At 45.7% G+C, this 20,422-nt stretch overlaps 1 protein-coding gene across 1 annotated transcript in view; it reads left to right on the top strand.

Moving 5' to 3' along the window:
- gipc2 (GIPC PDZ domain containing family, member 2) overlaps positions 1–20,422 on the top strand; it is a 70,647-nt gene that overhangs the window by 37,261 nt on the left and 12,964 nt on the right. Inside the window, exon 3 of the mRNA XM_080195138.1 lies at positions 17,686–17,866. Within this exon, the coding sequence (XP_080051264.1) occupies positions 17,686–17,866 (181 nt within the window). The remainder of the gene's footprint in view (positions 1–17,685; positions 17,867–20,422) is intronic.

Genomic DNA, 20,422 nt, shown 5'->3' with positions numbered 1-20,422 from the left:
GTGTTCTGTAATTCCTGTCAGTGTATCACCTGCATTCATTGATAAGGTTATTAGCTTGGTTTGATAATCAGTCATCTCAGTCCCAGGAGATCACGGCAGGAATTCCTCAGGGCAGTGTCCTTGGCCCGACCACCTTCAGCTGCTTCACCAAAAATGTTCCATCCTAAGGCCAGAAGTCAGGAAGTTCACTGCACTCTCAGCAACTTCGCAGATATTGAAGCAGCCCATGTCTGGATGCAGCGAGATCTGGACAAGAGCCAGGCCTGGACTGGCAGGTAACACTGCTGCTGCACAGGTGCCAGATAATGATCATAAAATTTGTAAGTTTATTTATTAGTGTCACTTTTAGGCTTGCGTTAACACTGCGATTAATTTGCTGTGAAAATCCCGCTGTTGTCACACACTGGCGCTTGTTCAAGTGCACAGAGAATTTAGCATGGCCAATTAACTTAACCCGCACGTCTTTCAGGGAGGAAACCGGAGACCTGAAGGAAACACACACAGACACGGGGAGAAAGTGCAGACTCCGCACAAACAGTGACCCAAGCCAGAAATCCAACCCAGGTCCCTGACACTGAGAGGCAGCAGTGCTAGCCACTGTGCCACATCAACAAGAGAGAATCTAACCATTGCCCTTTGATCTTTAGTGATACTACCATTGCTGAATCCCCCACTGTCAGCATCTTGAGGGTTACCATTGACCAGAAAATGAACAGGACTAGTTACATAAATATTTTGGCCACTAGAACAGGTCAGAGGCTAGAAATCCCACGGTAAGTAACTACCCAAGGCTTGTCTGCCAATTACAAGGCATAAGTCAGAAGTGTGATGGAATACTCTCTGCTAACCTGGAGAGGGTGCAACTCCAACAACACTCGAAGCTTGACACCATCCAATACAAAGCAGCCCACTTGATTCATCCTCCATTTACTCCCTCCAGCACTGCACAATGGTAGCAGTGTGTACTATCTACAAGATGCATTGAGAGAACCTGCCAAGGTTCCTTTGATAGCATCTTCTAAACCCACAACTGCTACCATCTAGAAGGACAAAGGCAGTAGATAGGAGGGAACGCTGGCACCTGGAAGCTCCCTCCAACTTGCTCACCATCCTAATTTGGAAATAAATCGCCGTTCGCTCACTGTCGCTGGGTCAAAATTCTGGAACTTTGCTCACACATTGTAGGTGTACCAGCACCAGATTGAGTTGAAGGAGGCAGCTCACCACCACCACCACCACCACCACATCAAGTGAAATTGGGGATGGGCAATAATGCTGGCCTAGCCAGCGACGCCCACATCCCATAAATGAATTTTTAAATTCCCCACTCAGTAAAATGGTTAGTCTTTTTTTAAACAGTGTTTACAAAGTTTAAGCGCTGCAGACCCTGGTTTGCTGGGAATGAAGGAGTAGTATGCATGAGAGTAAAAGCCTATTTCATGTCTATATGTTTGACGTTTTGCATTCAGATCCAGCCTGTGGTGACAGTGATAAGTAAACATTATGATCTTGGGAAGGCTATTTGCATCCTTTGTACTTGTGCAAAGGTCAGAGAACTTTATTTAGCTTACTGGTGGTAACCCAATGCTAAGCAAATCTGTACGGCAGCGCCTTTCCTGGTTGGATATAGAGTCATTTTTACTGCATGATGCCCTGGACTAGATCCTCTGGGTTTAGCTGTCTGTGGCGCAGCTTGGATTACTCATTAACTTCTGTAACTACTGCATTTCGGAAATGTAAGCTATGAAGCTAAGGGAGTTTGAGATTGTATGGGAATCTCGGAGTGAAGATGAAATCTTTTTTTAAATGCAGTGAGTTCAGGTAATCGGGAATGCACTGCCTAAAATTATAGTGGGAGCATAGTCAATAGCAGCATGTTAGCACTGCTGCTTCACAGGGCCAGGGACCCGGGGTCGATTCCTGCTTGGGTCACTGTGTAGAATTTGCACATTCTCCCTGTGTCTGGGTTTCCTCCCACATTCTGAAAGATGTGCTCGTTAGGTGCATTGGCCCGAATAGGCATCATACTGTGGCGACTAGGGCAATTTCACAATAACGTCACTGCAATGTTAATGTAAGCCTGACTTGTGACTAATAAATAAACTTCACTTTGACTTCAGTAACTTTCTAAAGGAATTAGATAAAGACTTTCAAATTGGAAGTTTATAAGGCTACAGGGAAACATTAAGGGAGACACACATTGCATAGCTCTTTCACAGAGCTGGTACAAGTATGACAGGTTGAATGGCCACCTCCAGTGCTATACTTTTCTATGATAAAACTAAAATTAAAAAGTCGGTATTTGATGTAGATGGAAAATAAATTTTCAACATGCTAACGGATTGGAGGTAAACTAATACTTAGCTCCAAACGAAGGAACTGGAAATGAAATGTTGGTTTCCGACAACTGGCTGGGAGCGGAAGGGAAGAGGTTGGGTGTGGGTATGCATGTTTCCAAAGACAGCCTACAAAGTAAAAGAAACATCAGGCAGGAGGTCATTGTGCAGTGCTTATTCTGTTAACAATGTTGGCAAAGGGAAGGAAGTCATTACTGCTCTGTTTGCCCTGTCCTTTAGTTAGAACAATAATTTTGCTACTTAGTTGAGTAGTCGAATGGATTTAGGGTGTTGGAGGACGCATGTTGTTAGTTTCCAGAGTAACTGAGAAGGTTCACAGAATTATATGTAGATATTTACAAATTTATTAAGCAAATGAAAACAACTGGACAAAGATGCGCTTCACAAACAGCACTTAAAAATCCACATGTTTCCAGTGAAATCACCACAGGGGAGGTCTTAGTGAATTCTGAGGTCTTTCCCTTTTGGCATTGACTTTCCAGGTTTTCTTCACAATCCTGTTCTGTCTTAATATTACTGAGTGTTCCTTTTGTCAATGACTTCAATTTTACTCAGCAGTATCTATCAATCATAGAACATAGAACACTACAGCACAAACAGGCCCTTCGGCCCACTAGTTGCGCCGATCACTTGTATACCTACTAAGCCATAGACCTATCTATAACCCCCAATCCCATTAGATCCCATATACTCATCCAGAAGTCTTTTAAAAGACCCCAGCGAGTTCGCCTCCACCACCACCGACGGCAGCCGATTCCATTCACTCACCACCCTCTGAGTGAAAAACTTACCCCTAACATCTCCTCTGTACTTGCTTCCCTGCACCTTAAATCTGTGTCCTCTCGTAGCGACCATTTCAGCCCTGGGAAATAGCCTCCGAGAATCCACCCTATCTATTCCTCTCAACATCTTATAAACCTCTATCAGGTCGCATCTCAACCTTCGTCTCTCCAGGGAGAAGAGTCCCAGCTCCCTCAACCTATCTTCATAAGGCATGCCTCCCAATCCAGGCAACATCCTTGTAAATCTCCTCTGCGCCCTTTCAATAACTCCACGTCCTTCCTATAGTGAGGTGACCAGAACTGCACACAGTACTCCAAGTGGGGTCTGACAAGGGTCCTATAAAGTTGCAGCATTACCTCCCGACTCCTAAACTCAATCCCTCGATTAATGAAGGCCAGTACACCATACGCCGCCTTGACCACATCCTCCACCTGCGAGGCCGATTTAAGAGTCCTATGGACCCTGACCCCAAGATCCCTCTGCTCTTCAACACAGCTAAGACTTCTACCCTTGATATTGTATACCTTCATCCCATTGGTCCTGCCAAAATGGACCACTACACATTTATCTGTGTTGAAGTCCACCTGCCACTTCTCCGCCCAGTCTTGCATCCTATCTATGTCCCGCTGCAACTTCTGACATCCCTCCAGACCATCCACAACACCACCAACCTTCGTATCGTCTGCGAACTTGCTAACCCATCCCTCCACTTCCTAATCCAGGTCATTTATGAAAATGACAAACAGCAAGGGTCCTAGAACAGATCCCTCCACTGGTGACTGACCTCCATGCAGAAAAAGACCCATCCACAACTGCTCGCTGCCTTCTGCAGGCAAGCCAGTTCTGGATCCACAAGGCCAAAGCCCCCTGGATCCCATGCCCTCTCACCTTCTCAAGAAGTCTTGCATGGGGGACCTTATCAAACGCCTTGCTGAAGTCCATGTAAACCACGTCTACTGCTCTTCCTTCGTCAATGTGCTCAGTCACATTCTCAAAGAACTCAACTAGGCTTGTAAGGCACGATCTGCCCTTGACAAAACCATGTTGACTATTTTTGATCATTCTGAACTTCTCCAAATGCTCATAAATCTTGTCCCTCAGAAGCCTCTCTATCAACTTACCAACCACTGAAGTCAGACTCACCGGTCGGTAATTTCCCGGGCTATCCCTGTTCCTTTTCTTGAAAATAGGAACCACATTCGCAATCCTCTGGAACCTCTCCCGTCTCCATCGACACAAAGGTCATCGCCAGGGGCTCTGCAATCGCTTCCCTCACCTCCCACAGTAACCTGGGGTATATCCCATCCGGTCCCGGCGACTTGTCTATCTTGATAGAGTTTAAAAGTTCTAACACATCCTCTTCCTTAACATCCACATACTCAATCTTTTCAGACTGCCGCAAACCTGTAGTACAGCCTCCCAGATCACTTTCCACCGTGAATACTGAGGCAAAGTACTCATTAAGCACCTCTGCCATTTCTTCCGGTTCCACACAGACTTTTCCCCCTTCACCTTTTATAGGTCCTATCCCTTCTCTTCTCATCCTTTTACTTTTTACATATTTGTAGAAGGCCTTGGGATTCTCCTTAATCTTACCTGCCAAGGCCTTCTCATGACCCCTTTTGGCTCTCCTAATTTCCTTTTTAAGCTCCTTTCTACAAGCCTTATACTCCTCTAGATCCTTACCATCTCCTAACTCTCTGAACATTTTATACACCTTTCCTTTCTTCCTGACTAGGTTCACCACAACCTTCGTGCACCACGGTTCCCGTGCCCTACCAAAACCATCTTGTCTCATCGGAACGTTATCGTGCAGAGCTCCAGTCAAACATTCCTTGAATATCTGCCACCTTCCTTCTGTACTTTTCCCCAAGAACGCCTCCTTCCAGTTTACTTGCCCAATTATCTGCCTGATGTCTTCATATTTCCCCTTACTCCAGACAAACACCTCCCTAGCCTGCCTGATCCTATCTCTTTCCAATGCTATCGTGAAGGAGATAGAATTATGATCTCCATCCCCAAGATGCTCTCCAACCGAGAGATCCGACACCTGTCCTGGTTCATTAGCCAGCAACAGGTCAAGTACAGCCTCTCCTCTCGTAGACTTATCCACGTACTGTGTCAGGAACCCCTCCTGAACACACCTAACAAACTCCTCCCCATCCAAACCCCTTACCCTTGGGATATTCCAGTCAATGTTTGGGAAATTAAAGTCTCCCATCACGACAACTCTGTTATTACTACATCTCTCTAGGATCTGTTTCCCTATCTGCACCTCAACTTCCCTGTCACTATTGGACGGCCTATAGAAAACACCCAGCAAAGTTATCGACCCTTTGCAGTTCCTAACTTCCATCCACAATGACTCTGTTGGCAGTCCCTCCACAGCATCCTCCTTCTCTGCAGCCATGACACTGTCCCTGATCAACAGTGCCACTCCACCACCTCTTTTGCCCCCAACCCTGTCCTTCCTGAAGCATCTGAATCCTGGCACCTGAAGTACCCAGTCCTGTCCCTGAGATATCCAAGTCTCTGTAATGGCCACCACATCACATTCCCAAGCAGCAATCCACGCCCTAAGCTCATCTACCTTATTTACTACCCGCCTGGCGTTAAAATAGACACACCTCAGCCCCTCGGTCTAGACATTTCTCTCCACTACTTGTCTAACCTCTCTCTCATACCGTCTACAGTCCTTCCCTACCCGGGAGCTAACCTCCTCGGTCTCAGTCTCCTCATCTCTGTTCCCTTCCCCCAACCTTTCTAGTTTAAAGTCCCCCCAGTAGCCCTAGCCAGTCTTCCCGCCAAGATATTGGTCCCCCTGGGATTCAAGTGCCACCCATCTTTACTGTACAGGTCACACCTGCCCCTAAAGAGGTCCCAATGATCCAGGAACTGGAATCCCTGCCCGCTGCTCCAGTCCCTCAGCCATGCATTCACCCTCCACCTCATTCCATTCCTGCTCTCATTCTCCCGCGGCACAGGCAGCAATCCTGAGATTACTACCTTTGCATTCCTCTTTCTCAGCTGCCTACTCAGTTCCCTATAATCCCTTTTCATGACCGCTTCCCTCTTCCTGCCTGTGTCAGCAGTACCTATATGAACCACAACCTGCGGTTCCTCACCCTCCCCTTTCAGGATGTCTGGGACGCGTCCAGAGACATCCCGGATCCCAGCTCCAGGGAGACAAACCACCGTCCGCAAAAACGCCTGTCTGATCCCCTCACTATGGAGTCCCCTATTAGTACTGCCTTGCTGCTCTCTTTTAGTTTTTTGAAATACTGGCTCAGCTCCAGAGAGCTGGCCTCTGCTTCCTCCTCCAGATGAGCTGTCCCCCCCCAGTGGTACTCAGGCAGGAGTACTTATTTTGAAGGGGGACATCCACCAGCATGCTCCCCATCACCTGAGGTTCCCCTTCCTAATAGTTACCCGTGTGCCTTCTTCCCATTGCCCTGGTGTGACAACTTGCCGATAGCTCCTATCAATTATCTCCTCATTCTCTCTAATGAGACGAATGTCCTCAAGCTGCCTTTCCAGTTCCTTTACCAGGTCCCGTAGGGACTGCAGCTCCACACACCGAGCACAGGTATGGATGTCTGGGAGACCAGGAGCCTCCAAGACCTCCCACATATTGCATCGGCAACAACATACTGGCCTCACACATATTTGCCCTTTTTAGAAATACAGAGAAAAAAGTAATATAAAAAAAAATTATAAACTTACCTTGCCTCACCCTTTTCACTTTGGCCCTCTGAGCCAAAGCCCTTACAGCTCACGCAAAAACAAAAACAAACTTACCTGCTCTCACTCAGAGCCCCTCTCTCTCTTTTTTTGGTTAGAGGAGGGAGGGAGGGGTGGGATACTCTACCTGTGTAGAGTATTGGGTTTCTTCACTTTTCCAATTTATGGGGGTCCAGAGGGGGGAAAAAAAACTACTTCCTAGATCTCCCTATGACCACTTCCGGTCTCCGATTTTAAATTTAAGAAAAAGCTTTAAAAAAAAAACAAACACAGTAACTTACTCACCAGTCTCTCCCTCTCTGATGTGCTCCCAAGGAGCAATCCTTGATTTAAACTTGGTTACAGAACTACCAAAGGCCTTTTAAGACTCATGCATTTTTTACTTCTCTAACACATTGAACTGTATTCCTTTTGATCAGTGTCATCTTTCAGGACACCCTATGTATATAGTTGTTTGTGTCAATACAGCCTCTGGAACTGTCGTAACTCGTCCCTCAAGTTAAAATTTGAATGCTTTGGACAATGGCATTCCATCCAAGTGCCCACTTGTGCCCTCCTCCCTCAGTTTCACATAATCTCAGCAGAGGTGGCAGTGAGACTTCATTGAAGGAGATTCTGGGAGAAGTCGTTGCTGTCAGCCTGACTGTATAGTGGGTAGAGGAAAATCTCCTCCAGTAGAGGTGGCAGAGATTTCACCGAAGATTAGCAGTCAGTGACTAGTGGCGTTCCAAAAGGACCTGAGCTAGGACAGCATGTGCCAGTGAGGCTAGAAATAGGAAGATAGTGTAGCTCAACATGTGGCCGAACAATTGGTGTAGGAGGGAGGGTTTCAGACATCTGGAACATTGGGATCTCTTCTGGGGCAGATGGGACCTGTACAAGAAAGACTAAACAGGAAAGGTATAAATAGCATAAATATTCTGGCTGAGAAGTTTGCTTGTGTCACACGGGAGGATTTAAATTAGTTTGGCGGGGGGTGGGAACCAAAGCAAAGGTAAATTAACTGAAAGGGAACCAGAGAGTAGGGCCAGTAAGACTCAGAGCAGGCAAAGTGTGGTTGCTAATCAAGGAGGGTCTGGTGGACTGAAGTGCATTTGTTTCAATGAGGAAGTGTAACAGGTAAGGCAGATAAACGTAGAACTTGAATTAATACTTGGAACTATGGTGTTGTTGTTATTAGAGACGGATAGGATTGGCAGCTTGAGGTTCCAGGATACAGATGTTTCAGGTGGGATAGAGGGGTTGTAAAAGTTGGGGGGGCGGGGTTGCACTAGTTAAGGAGAATATCACAGCTGTACTGCGGGAGGCACCTTGGAGGGTAGAGCTCAGGAATAGGAAGGGTGTAGTCACAATGTTGGGGGTTTGTTATAGGCTGCCCAACAGCCAGTGGGAGATAGAGGAGCAGATTCTAGCAAGCTGTAAAAGTAACAGGGTTATTGTGGTGGGAGATGTTAACTTCCCCCAAGTTGACTGGGGCTCACTTAGTGCTGGGACTGTGTTTGTAAGGAGCATCCAGGAGGGCTTCTTGAAACAGAATGTAGATAATCCAACTAGGAAAGGGGCGGTTCTGCACCTGGTATTGGGGAATGAGCCCAGCCAGGTGGTTGCTGTTTCAATAGGGGAGCAGTTCGGGAACAGTAATCATAATTCAGTAAGCTTTAAGGTACTGTTGGATAAAGATATGTTTAGTCCTCAAGTTAAGGTGCTGACATGGGGAAAGGCTAAGTACAACAATATTAGGCAGGAACTTAAGAATGTAGTTTTGGGGCAGATGTTTGAGGGCAAATCAACATCTGGCATGTGGCAGGCTTTCAAGTGTAAGTTGATAGGGATTCAGGATTGGCACATTCCTGTAAGGATGAAGGATAAGCTTGGCAAGTTTTGGGAACCTTGGATAACAAGGGATATTGTGAGCCGAGTCAAAGAGAGAAAGGAAGCATTTGTCAAGGCTAGGAGATTGGGAACATATGAAGCAAGTGTGGAATACAAGAAAAATAGAAAGAAACTTAAGCAATGAGTAAGGAGGGCTAAAAGAGGTCACAAAGTCACTGGTTAGCAGGGTTAGGGAAAATCCCAAGGCTTTATATAAAAGAGCAAGAGGGTAGCCAGGGAGAGGGTTGGCCACTCAAGGACAGGGAGGGAATCTATGTCTGAAGCTAGAGGAAATAGGCGCGTTATTAAATGAGTACTTTGCATCAGTATTCACCAAAGAGAAGGACTTGGTGGACAGTGAGTCCGGGAAAAGATGTGTAGATAGTTTGAGTCATGTTGACATCAAAAAGCGGGAGTATTGGGGTTCTTGAGAAACATGAAGGTAGACAAGTCCCCAGGGCCTGATAGGATATGCTCCAGATGACTGAGAAAAGCAAGGGAGGAAATTGCTGGGGCCTTGAGGGAAATCTTTGTATTCTCACTGGCTACAGGGAAGGCCCCGAAGGATTGGAGAATAACGAGTGTTGTTTCTTTTGTATAAGAAGGGTAGCAAAAATAATCCAGATAATTACAGGCAGGGGAACCTTAGGCCAGTGGTAGGGAAATTATTGGAGAGGATTCTTTGAGACAGGATTTACTCCCGCTTGGAAATAAGTGGACATATTAGCGAGAGGCAACATGGTTTTGTGAAGGGGAGGTTGTGTCACACTTAATTGGGTTTTTTGAGCAAGTGATGATTGAGGGTAGAGCAGTGGATGTTGTCTACATGGACTTCAGTAAGGCCTTGACAAGGTCCCTCATGGCAGACTGGTGCAGAAGGTGAAGTTGCACAGGATTAGAGGTGAGCCAGCAAGGTGGATAGAAGATGGGGGTAGCAGTGGAAAGGTGTGTTTCTGAATGGAGGGTGGTGATAAATGGAGTTTCTCAGGGATCAGTGATGGGATATATTCTCTTTGTAATATATATAAGTGATTTGGAGGAAAATGTAACAGGTTTGATTAGTAAGTTTGTGGACAACACAAAGGTTGGTGGATTTGCAGATAGCGATGAGGACCATCAGAGGATACGGCAGAATATAGACTGGTTGAAGACTTGGGCGGAGAGATAGCAGATGGAGTTTAATCCAGACAAATATGAGGTAATACATTTTGGAAGGTCTATTACAGATGGGAAATATACAATAAGTGGCAGAACATAAGAACATAACATAAGAACATAAGAAATAGGAGCAGGAGTAGGCCATCTAGCCCCTCGAGCCTGCCCCGCCATTCAATAAGATCATGGCTGATCTGTCATGGCTCAGTTCCACATTCCCGCCCTCTCCCCATAACCCTTAATCCCCTCTCTTATCAAAAATCCATCAACCCGCGTCTTAAAAATATGTAGCGAGGTAGCCTCCACCACTTCAACGGGCAGAGAATTCCAGAGATTCACCACCCTTTGAGTGAAGAAGTTCCTCCTCAACTCTGTTCTAAACCGCCCCCCCCCCCCCCCCCCCCCCCCCCCTTTATCTTGAGGCTGTGCCCCCTAGTCCTACTATCCTTCCTGAGCGGGAAGCGTCTCTCCACCTCTATCCTATCCATCCCATTCATCATCTTATACGTCTCAATGAGATCTCCCCTCATTCTTCTAAACTCTAACGAGTACAAGCCTAATTTATTCAGCGTCTCCTCATAGTTCAACCCCCTCAACTCCGGCATCAGCCTAGTAAACCTCCTCTGCACTCCCTCCAAGGCCAAAATATCCTTGCATAAGTACGGCGCCCAAAACTGCACACAGTACTCCAGCTGCGGCCTCACCAATGCCCTATACAGCCGCAGCAAGACCTCCCTACTTTTATATTCAATCCCCCTCGCTATGAAGGCCAGCATCCCATTCGCCTTCCTGACCACCTGCTGCACCTGCAAGCTGGGTTTTTGCGACTCATGCACAAGGACCCCGAGGGCCCTCTGCACCGTCGCCTGCTGCAGTTTTTCGCCATTTAAGTAATAACCCTTCCTACCATTCTTCCTACCAAAGTGGACCACCTTGCACTTGCCAACATTAAATTCCATTTGCCATTTCCTGGCCCAATCACCCAGCCTATCTAGATCCTTCTGCAGACTCTCCACACCCTCCGCACAATTTGCCTTTCCCCCAATCTTGGTGTCATCAGCAAATTTCGACACCCTGCACTCGGTTCCCTCCTCCAGATCATCTATATCAATGGTAAATAGCTGAGGCCCCAGCACCGACCCCTGGGGCACTCCACTAGTCGCCATCCGCCAATCCGAACAGCACCCATTGACCCCCACTCTCTGCCTCCTATTTGACAACCAATCCTCTATCCACGCTAACACCCTACCCCCAACTCCCTGTCCCCTGACCTTCTGCAATAACCTCTTGTGAGGTACCTTGTCAAACGCCTTCTGAAAATCAAGAAAGACCACATCCACCGGCTCTCCTCTATCCACCGCCCTAGACACATCCTCATGGAACTCATAGAAGTCAGACACGACTTCCCTTTAACGAAACCGTGCTGCGTCTGCTCTATCAAGCTCTTTCTCTCAAGATGCCTCACTATTTCCTCCTTGATGACAGATTCTAACATTTTACCTACAACAGACGTTAAACTAACCGGCCTATAATTCCCTGCCTTTTGCATGGCATCCTTCTTAAACAACGGCGTAACATTAGCCGTTTTCCAATCTTCCGGCACTTCCCCAGAATCCAGCGACGTCTGGAAAATAACCACCAAGGCATCCAATATCACCTCCGCCATTTCTTTCAGATCCCTCAGATGCATTCCATCCGGTCCTGGCGACTTGTCCACAATCCCTTGAGTACTGATAGGCAGAGGGGTTTGGGTGTATAGGTACACAGGCTACAAAGTGGCAACGCAGGTGGAGAAGTCAAGAAGGCATACAGCATGCTTGCCTTCTTCGGCCATGGTACTGAGTTTAAAAATTGGCAAGCCACGTTGCAGCTTTATAGAGCCGTAGTTAGCCCGCATTTGGAAAATAGTGTAAATAGTGTTCGGTTCTGGTTGCCACACTACCAGAAGGATGTGGAGGCTTTGGAGAGAGTTCAGAAAAGATTTACCAGGATGTTGCTGGCATGGAGGGCATTAGTTATGAGGAGAGGTTGAAGAATCTTGGTTTGTTCTCACAAGGGAGATTGAGGGACGACCTGACAGAAGCCCACAAGATTAAGGGGCATGAACAGAGTGGATAGAAGCTTTATCCCAGGGTGGAAGAGTCAATTACTAGGGGGCATGGGCATAGGTTTAAGGTGCAGGGTTTAAAGGAGATGTATGAGGCAAGTTTTTTAACATAAAGGTTGATGGGTGCCTGCATCTCATTGCTGGGGGGAGGTAGTAGAAGCAGATACGATAGTGACTTTTAAGGGGCTTCTTGACAAATACATGACTAGGATGGGAATGGAGGGGTAGGGGGTTTTAGTTCAGTTGGGCAGCATGGTTGGTGCAGGCTTGGCGGGCCGAAGAACCTGCTCCTATGTTGTAATTTTCTTTGACCCCCAACTGTTCACATTATATATTAATGATTTGGAAGAGGGAACTGAATGTATGATCTGCAAATTTGCAAATGATACAATGTTGGGTGGGAGGGTGAGCTGCGAGAAGGATGCAGAGATGCTTCAGCATGATTTGGACAGGCTGTGTGTGTGGATGCCTACATGGTGGGTGCAGTATAATGTGGATCAATAAGAGGAAGACAGATTATTACTTGAATAGGTATAAATTGAGAGAGGTGGATACTCAAGACCTTGGAGCCCTCACGCATCAGTTGCTGAAAGCATGTGCTCAGGTACAGCAAGCAGTAAAGAAGGTAAATGGTATGTTGGCCTTCATAGCGAGAGGATTTCTGGATAGGAATGTTTTGCTACAATTGCATAGGGTACTGGTGAGGCCATACACGGAGCATGGCATGCAGTTTTGGTGTCCTTATCTGAGGAAGGATGTCTTGGCTACAGAGGGAGTATAGCGAAGGTTTACCAGTCTGATTCCTGGCATGGCATGTCAGTCATATGAGGAGAGACTAAGTCGGTTAGGATTATATTGACTGGAGTTCAGAAGAGTGAGAGGGGATCTTATAGAAACTGATAAAATTCTAACGGGGTTGGACAGGGTAGGTTCAAAATAAATGTTCTTAGTGGTAGCTGCGTCCAGAACCAGGGGTCATAACCTTTTAGAACTGAGGTGACGAGAGATTTCTTTGCCCAGAGAGTGGTGAATGTGTGGAATTCATTACCACAGAATGTAGTTGAGGCCAAAATTGTGAGATTTTCAAGAAGAAATTGGATATAGCTCTTGGGGCTAAAGTGGCCAAGGGAAGGCAAGATCAGGACATTGAATGCAGTGATCAAAATGAATGGCAGAGCAGGCTCGAAGGGCCGAATGGCGGCCTCCTAGTTTCTATCTGGATTGACATTGGGATGGTTGGACACGAATCTGCAATGTTTGGTTGAGCACTTTTGGATCCTTTGGCCGGTCCTACCTGACTGCTTGTTCTGCGTCTTTCATGGGGAGACGATGGCCTAGTGGTGTTATTGCTTGACTATTAATCCAGGGGCTCAGCTAATGTTCTGGGGACCCCGGGTTCAAATCCCGCCACCCCAAATGGTAGAATTCGAATTCAATAAAAAGAAATCTGGAATTAAGAATCTACTGATGACCATGACACCATTGTCGATTTGTCAGAAAAATCAATCTGGTTCACCAATGTCCTTCAGGGAAGGAAATCTGCTGTCCTTACCTGGTCTGGCCTACCTGTGACTCCGGTGCCATAGCAATGTAGTTGACTCTCAACTGCCCTCCAAGGGCAACTGGAGATGGGTAATAAATGCTGGCCAGCCAGCGAAGCCCATGTCCCACAAATGAGTTTAAGAAATCACTAGTAGCCTGTTGGGTAGGGTCAATGATTTGGTAGTCTGTGTTCTCGTGATTAGATCGAGAAATAGGGGGAATTTTAAACTCCTACCAAGATAATGCCTGAATACAAATTGATGAAATTGTGTAATATTTGTTGGAGCCTGTCACAGTGATAAGTGTAAAGATGTACTGCATTGCCATCTAGTGGCAGTGAGAGGCAATGTGCAGACTATTGAACAGCCAACTCTCAGCAGGCACTTCAAATACGTTCCAAAAAAAAGTGCAAAATGAAAACATGCAGAAAAATTTGAGTAGGTTATGATCCTGAACTCCAATTTTTACATTAAAAACCTATTGGTTGCCCTGAGCCTAATTAGCCCAAAAGTCCTGTGCACGATGTTGACAGTGGAGTTTCACCAATGGTAGTATAATGGGGAGATGGTTAGATTCTCTCTTGTATAGAATGTATGGCACAGTAATAGGATAGCCAGTGTTTATATTCCTCTTGAGACTCTTCCCATTTTTCCTCATCTAAACCTATTATCTTACCCCTTCATTCCCTTCTAATGTGCTCATCTAGTTTTGTCCTAAAAATGTCTTGTTGAGTTTCCTCCTAGCACTGCTCCTCACAGCACCAGGGACCCTGGGTTTGACTCTCAGCTTGGGTCACTGTCTGTGCAGTGTCTGCATGTTCTCCCCGTGTCCTTTAAATACCTATACTCATCACTTCTGCCCCCCCAATCGTAGAACTCAAGGCACAACCTTGGAGTGAAGGGATGCTGTTTTAAAACTCAGATGAGGAGGAATTTCTTCAGTCAGAGGGTGGTGAATCTGTGGAACTCTTTGCCGTAGAAGGCTCTGGAGGCCAGGTCATTGAGTGTCTTTAAGGCAGAAATAGATAAGTTTTTGGTCAGTAAACTAGGCTTGTACTCATTAGAGTTTAGAAGAATGAGGGGAGATCTCATTGAGACGTATAAGATGATGAATGGGATGGATAGGATAGAGGTGGAGAGACTCTTCCCGCTCAAAAAAGACAGTAGGACTAGGGGGCACAGCCTCAAGATAAAGTGGGGGGGGGGTTTAGAACGGAGTTGAGGAAGAACTTCTTCACTCAAAGGGTGGTGAATCTCTGGAATTCTCTGCCCGTTGAAGTGGTGGAGGCTGCCTCGCTAAATATTTTTAAGACGCGGGTTGATGGTTTTTTGATAAGAGAGGGGATTAAGGGTTATGGGGAGAGGGCGGGAAAGTGGAACTGAGCCACGACAGATCAGCCATGATCTTATTGAATGGCGGGGCAGGCTCGAAGGGCTAGATGGCCTACTCCTGCTCCTATTTCTTATGTAAGGGGATCAAGGGTTATGGGGTGAAGGCAGGAGAATGGGGATGAGAATCATATCAGCCATAATTGAATGGCAGAGCAGACTGAGTGGGCTGAATGGCCTAATTCTGCTCCGGCATCTTATGGTAACTAGTTCCACATCCTCACCACTCTGGATATTTTTCAAGTTTCTGATAGAGATGCTTCTTGTGTCTTGTGAATGTTAACTATCCCAGCCTGAACGTTGTCCCAATTTTAGCTAAACGCACTCGGACTTTCTCCAGGATCTGAAGAGTTATCAATGAGTTACCAATGCACCATGCAATCATTAATGAACATCCTGCTTCTAATCCCCTTTTCCTAGAGGGATTGTCATTGAAACAGCTGAACATGATTGAACCTAGGATACTACCTTGCAATGGTGTCCTAGGGCTGAGTTGATTGCAGTCTGACAACCATAATTTCATTTTGTGCTAAGTATGACTCTAACCAGTGGAGATTGTTTCTCCAATCCTGGAATTGTGGAAAGAGGCCACCTGTATTTGGTCCTTTCAGGGTGCACTGGCTCTCCGTAGGGGTGATTTAGAGTGCCACTTTCCTGAACTTCTCCAATCCATCTGTGTCATTGAAGTTCCTTAGCACTGGAGCCATTCTTGTGACTCTTTTCTACATCTCTCTAATGCCTTCAAATCTTTCCTCAAATGTGACACCCAGGGCTGGACTCTTCACTTCATTTGAGGCTGACCCAATGTTCAAGATGTATAACTGCCCTGCTTTTACATTCTGTGCCCATATAAATGAAGCCGTGTATGTTATATTCCTTGTTAACCAGTCTCTCAGCCTGTCCTGCCACCTACAATGATTTATACTCAAAAAATATAGGTTCCTCTGTTTATGCACTCCCTTTCGAATTGTACCCTATATTCTGTGTTCTGTTTGTCCTACCAAATTGAATTACTTCATGCCTCCCTGCATTTAATTCGTGTCACTAGCCTGCCCATTTTTACCAACCTGTCTACGTCCTTTTGAAGTTCTACACACTTGTCACAGTTTGCAGTGCTTTTAAGTTTTATATCCTGTGTATGTTAATTGTGTCCTGTGCACCAGGACCTAGGTCATTAATATATCAGGAAGTGCAAGGGTTCCCACACTCAGCCTTGGCAAACACGACGGCAAGCCTTCCTCCAGTTCATAAAGCATCCATTTACTAGTACTGGTTCCTGTCACTCAAGCTAATTTTGTATCTATGCTGTTACTGTCCCTTTTACTCCATGACCTATAACTTTGACTGCATATCTGTTTTGCACTTTATTAAATGCCATCTGATCGCCCCATCAACAACATTATCGTCAACAACCATCTCTGTTCCTTCATCAAAAATCTCAAAGCCAGTAATTCCGTGCTGGCTTTTCATAATTAATGCATATTTGCCCAAGTGGCTATTAATTTTAATTCTAAATCGTTTCCAGAAGTTTCCTCACCACTGAGGTTAAACTGACTTGCCTGTAGTTATTGGGCTCATCTTCACGTGTGATTTTGAACAAGTGTGCTCCTCTAATTCTGGCCTCTTGTACATGTCCAGTTTTAGTTGCTCCATTATTGGTGGTTGTGCCTGCAGTTGCCGAGGCCCCAAGTGCTGGAATATTCGTCTCCACCTCTTCAGGGTCAGTGGGCAAATTAGATGTTGCAAGGTCACAAGAAGTCCTGATGAGCAACGGCAAGTGAAGGGGTCAAGAAAGGTAGTCCCCATTTAATATTACCTCACCTTATTGCCCTTCTGTAGAATTCCTACGGCACCCAAGGAGGCCATTCGGCCCATTGAGTCTGTACCAGCCTCAATCCCACCCAGGCCCTATCCCCATAACACGAAGCATTTACCCTAGCTTGTCTTCCTTACACTGAGGGACAATTTAGCATGGCCAATCCACCTAGCCCACACATCTTTGGAGTGTGAGAGGAAACTGGACCTCTCGGGGAAAATCCACGCAGACACACAAAACGTGCAAACTCCGCACAGTCTCCTAAGCTGGGAATTGAACCTGGGCCCGTGGCACTGAGAGACAGCAGTGCTAACCACTGTGCTGCCACGCTGTCCATGCTGTACTATGATCCTTCGCTGAACAATTGCTGGCATCAGAGAGAGTGGAAAAATAATAGAGTTTGATTGGAGGAGCAGTGAGCGTGGGAGAGACAGAATCTGAGTTGTTGCTCCTTCAGTCACAGATTGTCTCCTCCGCTTGCTGCTCCAAGTCTTCCAATCACTGTTTATTTTCCTCCCATTCTTGCTGCCCTTCCTGAGACAGAATTAAGTGGAGCAGCGAGGGAGGGAAGCTGTTTGGAGGAGAACATCAACATCATCAATATCAACCATCACGTTGCCTTCCTAGCCTGAAGATTTTATAGAAAACTATTCCAACTTAAAATAAAACATCCTTATTGAAGACAACCACTTGGTGGAGCGATGGAAGTTGGAGTTACACAAGAGGCTTTCAGTGGAGGAGCATAAATACAACCCTGTGCAATATCTATCATGAAAGAATTACAAAAATGTAGCAAGTGTATTGGGTCTGCTAGTACCCATAAAGCTATGTTTTTGGTACGGACTCTTGGAAATAAGTTCTTGCTGCTTTTCCCTAGCTGTGTTTGAGCATGCTTTCACTCACTCTCTCTTTCTCCTTTTCCAGCGCATTAAAGAGAACAGCATCATCGATCGAGTTAAAGTAATCCTCATTGGCGATCACATTGAATCGATCAATGGTCAGGGTGTGGTAGGCTGTCGACACTATGAAGTTGCCAAGATGTTGAAAGAGTTGCCGAAAGGCCAAACATTCACAATGAAACTGGTAGAAACTACAAAAGCATTTGGTAAGTAAAAGTATAGAGTTTATTTATAAGTTTGTTTATTAGTCACAAGTGTGTTTACATTAACAGTGCAATGAAGTTACTGTGAAAATCCCCTAGTCGTCACATTCTGCTGCCTGTTTGGGTACACCGAGGGAGAAGTTTGCATGGCTAATCTAAGTATTATAGAGCATCTTCCTATTTTCAATCTATATTGAGTCTTTTTAGTATGAGCATGCGTGGGTGATGTCATTGGTAACGCGGGTTTAAGTCTTACCGTGAGGGACCTATGTAACTAGCTGTCTCCAGTTCTGAGCCCATACTGTACTGTATTTTTGTAAGTTGACTCATCACGATGCGTTTGACAACCTTTTTTGTGGCCAAGTTACAATATCCTTTTGATGAGGAGAAAATGGCAAACTAAAAGGAAAAGAAAAATCCGAGGTTCAGCATGGCACTATGAAGATTTGCAGAATAAGTTGCTAGTTTGCAATGTGAGCAGCTATCGAAGGCTCTGATCGGGTTTGAGAGTTCACCGATGAAGAAGTTAACAGCACTGTCTCTATGTTCTGGACTGTTAGTGAGCTTGTGCGAGAGAATGGGGACTGAACTGAATATGTGCAAGGGTTGGGATTCTCTTTGTTGGCAAGTAGATGCCTAAAAGCATTCAATCCCTCCTGTGTGTTTGAGGCGAAGACTTAAAAGCTTGTGAAGAATTTGGCAACCCCACGGAAATCGGGTGTTCTGTTTGTGGATTTAGTTTCACTCATTCAGAATCACCGCAATCCTAAACCTTCAGTGATTGCCCAGCAGTTCAAATTCCTTAGCCATTTTCAGAACACAAGACGGTCAGTAGCTAACTGTGTGTTGCTGTATTACGCCAGCTCTCAATGTTGCAAATTTGGGACAGTTTTGGAAGACACTCTTTGGGATTTGCTAGTTTGTGGCATTAATGAGGACAGCATTCTGCCTTTGCTGGGAGATGCCTCAGGATGTGGAATGCAAAATCCATTCAGTAGGCCAATGGCAGTGTCCATCTGGGCGCAGTGCATCAAGTCAAGAAAGAGGCTGCAAGCAAACAAAAGCTGAGGAATGTTTCAGATATGGAGATGGATGCACTATATGAATCATCACAAATTTCTGGGCACCGTTTGTCACTGTTGCAACGGAAGTGTTATTTAGCTCTGAAATGCAGGGATGCTTGGAGCAAGTCGAAGGCTGAGCAGGAAGATTCAAATTCCAAAAAGCTTCTGTTGGCTACACGTCATCTGGAAAGCTCAGAGCGTGCAGAGGAGCACTCTTACCATATGTTGAATATGAATGAGGGGCATGTGGAGTCTATCCGTGCTCCAATGGAATTCAATGGAAAACAAATCACGATTGAGGTGGACACAGGAACCTCTGCATCTATAGTTAGTGTGGAGACCTACAGGAAGACTTTTTCACGTTTGCTAATGACATCACCGTAGTGGGTCAGATCTCAACGAAAGACAAGACGGTACAGGAATGAGAGAGAATCTGGTGAACTGATGCGATGACAATCTCTCAATGTCAACAAAATGAAGGAGATGGTCATTGACTTTAGGAAGCCTAGTGGAGAGCACCTGTCTACATCAATGGGGAGGAAGTAGAAATGGCCTAGCATTCATGTTTCTAGGTGTCCAGATCACCAACAACCTGTCCTGGTCCCACTATTCTGATACTATAGTTAAGAAAGCTCACCAAATCCTCTACTTTCTCAGAAGACTAAGGAAATTTGGCATGTCAGCTATGACTCCCTCCAACCTTTACAGGTGCACCATAGAAAGCATTCTTTCTGGTTGTATCACAGCTTGGTATGGCTCCTGCTCTGCCCAAGACTGCAAGAACTGCAAAAGGTTGTGAATATAGTCCAATCCATCACATAAACCAGCCTCCCATCCGTTGACTCTGAATACACCTGCTTCGGAAAAGCAACCAGCAGAATTAAGGACCCCATGCACCCCGGATGTACTCTCTTCCACCACCTTCCATTGGGGGAAAGGATACAAAAACCTGAGGTCACGTACCAACTGACTCAAGAACAGCTTCTTCCCTGCTGCCATCAGATTTTTAAATGGACCTACCTTGCGCTAAGTTGATCTTTCTCTACACCCGAGCTGTGACTGTAACACAAATTCTGAATCCTCCTTTCCTTCACTATGAATGGTATGCATTGTCTGTATAGCACGCAAGAAACAATAGTTTTCACTGTATACTGATACATGTGACAATAAATTCAATCAAGACTTGGGGCTCTCAACAGGCGCCGGCCCTTAATCAGGCAAGGATCTAACTTCAGACATGCACTGGATAAGCTATACCATTGGTTGGGGTATTAGAGGTGGACATTGCATACAATCAAGAAGCAAGCATGTGGCCTCTGGTGGTGAAAGGGATGTGTTTACTAGTGTGTGGCTGGCTCAGTGAAGTTTTGTTGAGATTCAGTACACACAGGTGATCTTGCATGTCATTCAGAAAGATCCAGAAGTTTTCAAAGATGAACTGGGCACTACAGTCCAGTTGTTTGTAAATCCCCAGGCTACTCCTTATTTTCCAAGC

Source organism: Carcharhinus amblyrhynchos, chromosome 9 (genome assembly GCF_965287045.1).
Source record: "Carcharhinus amblyrhynchos chromosome 9, sCarAmb.v2.hapA, whole genome shotgun sequence".
NCBI classification, from domain to species: domain Eukaryota; kingdom Metazoa; phylum Chordata; class Chondrichthyes; order Carcharhiniformes; family Carcharhinidae; genus Carcharhinus; species Carcharhinus amblyrhynchos.
The sequence above is the reverse complement of the archived record's forward strand: the minus strand, read 5'-3'. Positions and strand labels throughout refer to the sequence as shown.